Source organism: Pinus tabuliformis, chromosome 9, assembly GCF_031772625.1.
Source record: "Pinus tabuliformis cultivar Carrire ecotype Pingquan chromosome 9, CPIR1, whole genome shotgun sequence".
Taxonomy (NCBI): Eukaryota; Viridiplantae; Streptophyta; class Pinopsida; order Pinales; family Pinaceae; genus Pinus; species Pinus tabuliformis.
The window spans coordinates 156,812,069-156,815,599 of record NC_142307.1 but is presented as its reverse complement, the minus strand read 5'-3'; the positions used below and the strand labels follow the sequence as shown (position 1 = coordinate 156,815,599).

Below are 3,531 nucleotides of genomic sequence, written 5' to 3'. Positions count from 1 at the left end.
ATATAATCATACCCCACTCTAGTAGAAATGTCCACACCCAACGAAGTTCCTCCCCAAATTGAGACTATACGTATGAGTATAAAAGAAAACTATCTAGACCACACAACCTTCACGGAAATGTCATTTCATTTAAGATTGTTGGGATTTCAAATCCCAAGCTTGACTGCCGCACTCTTACTTGCAGGTGTAGCCAATCGGTCAAAAATCTCCAGCCTGATATTATTCAAGTGGGACATTTTTAAGAGGTTGTTGGGATGTCAAATCCCAAGCTTGACTGCCGCACTCTTATTTTCAGGTGTAGCCAATCGGTCAAAAGTCTTCAGCCTGATATTATTCAAGTAAGACATTCGGTCACCTGGTAATATTATTCAAGTGAGACCATGCCAACCTAATCTTCTGCTCTCCACAAGTGGTAGCCAATCGGTCAAAAGTCTACAGCCTGAAAGTGAGACATTCTCGGTAGCCGGGTAATATTATTCAAGTGAGATAATGCCAACTTAAGCCTCTGCTCTCCACAAGTGGTTCGTCCAGGTTTTTCGTGAACTACACGCAATGAGGAGTGTTTTATTGACCTCCTGTGTTTCTGGCCTGTTTTTTGTAATTTCTCTGCATACATTTTATGAGAATGTACACGCACAGAATCAACCCATGTCATCTTTCTCTAAAAGTTCTCGAAGCATAAGGATACACAATGAGGAGTGTTTTATTGACCTCCTGTGTTTCTGGCCTGTTTTTTGTAATTTCTCTGCATACATTTTATGAGAATGTATACGCACAGAATCAACCCATGCCATCTTTCTCTAAGAGTTCTCGAAGCATAAGGATATTGAGAGTAGGCGTGCCTTGGAGGACAGAGTTCACTGAATTCGTTTCAGTTGAAAGAAACGGAACAAACTTCGCTGTTGGGGGATTCTGCGTGAAGGTGTTTGAAGCGGCCATTGAAACTCTCAATTATTCCATCCATTACATCCCATTCCGATATACAGATCCTCATAACATGAGCTTCTACGACTATATTATTCATCAAATTGTGCTCAAGGTATAGGTGTTGTCTATGTGTGGGTGCTTCGATTGTTTTATCGATCTTACAAGTAATAGCTCTCTCATATCTTTCACGTTGTCCATATGATTTTGCATTTCAGAAACTCGATGCAGTTGTAGGAGACTTCACCATCACATCAAAGCGCTCTCAAGAAGTACTGTTTGCACAACCTTTCTTAGATTCTGGTTTAGTGGCGGTTGTTCCATTGAAAGATCAGGATATCGTTAGTTTTGGCTGGGCCTTTTTGAAGCCTTTCACCGCTGAGATGTGGCTACTAACAGCGGGCTTCTTCTTCTCCGTAGGAATGGTGGTCTATCTCTTGGAGCGCACAAAAAATCCGCGCTTCCAAGGGCAGCCAAGAAAGCAATTTGGAAACGTATTGTGGTAAGTAACAACTTTGGCCATGGCCTCTATTATATGTACAAAACAGTCAGGCTTCGAAAACGCGCTGTATTTAACATGGTTTGTTTGTGTGCAGGTTTGGCTTTTCAACTTGGTTCACTAATCAGGGTAAGCTGCGCTGTTTCTTCTCTATCGCAAATTCCTTGATTCTCTTCCCTTTTTCCCTGGTTTTGTTTTATTTTAATTGATGAAATTAATCGGGATAGCAGATGATGTTCGAACTGTTATGGCGCGCGTTGTGGTTGTGGCCTGGCTTTTTGTTATTGGAGTTCTGTATTCGTGCTATACAGCAAATTTATCGGCTATTCTAACAGCCCCACGTTTAGAACCAACACTCAAAGACCTCAGAAGTGTGGTGGAGAGTAACGTAAGAATTGGGTATCAAAAGAAATTCATACCCACAGAGTCATTTGTAGAATATTACGGAATTGCCAATCACAGACTAGTGTCTCTAAGAAGAAAAGCTGATAATTATTATAACGCGTTGTCTAGAGGTGATGTGGGTGCTGTTGTAGACGAACTTCCATACATGAAATCTCTTGTGGCCAAACATTGCAGTCGCCTCGCCTTCGCTAGCCAAACGTTCACCCCACTAAACTGGGGATTCGTAAGTGATTAACATAGGAATCTGTAATTTGATTTCAGTATCCTAAACCTTCATAAAAATTACTATTCATGACTATTTTGAAGTTCATTTGTGCATACTGATAGGCTGCTAATTTGGGCAGGCGTTTGATCGTGTGCATTATGAACTGGTAAAGGATATTTCTATCAAAATAATAGAGCTATCAGAAAACGGCCAACTCCACACGATGCAAAAACAGTGGTTGCCTTATCATGACAGTGATTGCAGCAAATACAGTGATCAGCTGGGAACCACCCAACTTCAAGTTCGACACTTCTGGGGTCTTTTCGTTATATCAGGGTTGGTATCAGTCACAATATTGTTGCTTTACATGGTGCGAAGGAAATTGAATAGTTCTAAAGTCGCCTCAACTATTACTACTACTCTTCAAAGGTCCAGTTGGGCACGGCGGAGGAGGCTGTATCCCCGGCGAAGACTTATAATGCCGAATCTGGTAACTGATCAAGACAATTGAATTTCTGAGGAGAACAAAATCACTTGCAAATGCCATGCCTTTGCTGGAATATGAGTCAACACTCCAGTGCAAACAAGTCTGCTTGTGATAACAAGTAGAGCAATCCACGATGATGGGGTTGGGGTTGGAGTTGGGGTTCGGACTTGATTCCTAGGGTCAATGGTAGATATTGTATCACAATTCTTGGCCTCTGCAAGTTTTAATGCCATTTACTCCATGTTTTACTGTCATTTACTCCATTTTCTTTGAACCTTTATCCTCATTCATTACTACCATTTAATGGCCTCCCTCTTGTCACTAGTTACTGCCATTTAATTTGGCCTTCCTCTGGGTTGAATTTTGAGGATAGTTACGTATGTAATAGTTATGGATTTTGAGGATAGTTATGTATGTAATATTTGTTTTATTTAATATATTTTTAAGAAGTAACATTATAATCGTCTCATTTTCTAAATCTATTCATTTGCATACAATGGTTATACTTTAAATGATTTACTTTGAAAACTTGATGTATGTAATATTTGTTTTTTTAAACCTATTTTTAAGAAGGAACATTATCGTGGTCGATAAAACTCATTTTATACTTATCCTATTTTTAAAGATATAAATCTATTTATTTGGAGACAATGGTTATACTTTAAATGTTTTACTTTAGAAATTTGGAAATTTCATTAGTTGGAGACAATGGTTATACTTTAAATGATTTACTTCAGAAATTCGGAAATTTCATTGGTTTAAATGTTAGACTATGATTGGAAATTTCATTAATTTAAATGTTAGAGTAGTTAGAATATGATTTACATGTTAGAGAAGCTAGAGTAAATTTGATTCATCATAAGGTTAATTTTATATAATCATTAATAAAGTTAAATTTGATTTGTTTTAGAGGTTAAAGTAGATAGAGTAAATTTGACTAGATTATAAAATTAACTTGATATAATTATTAATTAAATTATGATTGGATTATTATATTAAGAAAAATTTGAG

The 3,531-nt window shown here is 37.7% G+C and overlaps 1 protein-coding gene across 1 annotated transcript; it reads left to right on the top strand.

The window, feature by feature from the left end:
• Positions 1-556: 556 nt before the first annotated feature.
• LOC149147597 (glutamate receptor 3.4-like) lies at positions 557-2,957 on the top strand. The gene is made up of 5 exons (XM_089440682.1): positions 557-1,039; positions 1,143-1,426; positions 1,521-1,552; positions 1,654-2,051; positions 2,173-2,957. Exons 1-5 carry the CDS (start codon positions 692-694, stop codon positions 2,542-2,544), a joined length of 1,434 nt encoding a protein of 477 aa, XP_089296808.1. The 5' UTR covers positions 557-691; the 3' UTR covers positions 2,545-2,957.
• Positions 2,958-3,531: the final 574 nt, after the last annotated feature.

Excerpts from the sequence above, each read along its gene's own strand:
- LOC149147597 (XM_089440682.1), top strand. The coding sequence starts at position 692 with ATGAGGAGTGTTTTATTGACCTCCTGTGTTTCTGGCCTGTTTTTTGTA. Across the intron at positions 1,427-1,520 it reads CAATTTGGAAACGTATTGTG|GTTTGGCTTTTCAACTTGGT; the intron begins GTAAGTAACAAC and ends GTTTGTGTGCAG. Across the intron at positions 2,052-2,172 it reads CCCCACTAAACTGGGGATTC|GCGTTTGATCGTGTGCATTA; the intron begins GTAAGTGATTAA and ends TAATTTGGGCAG.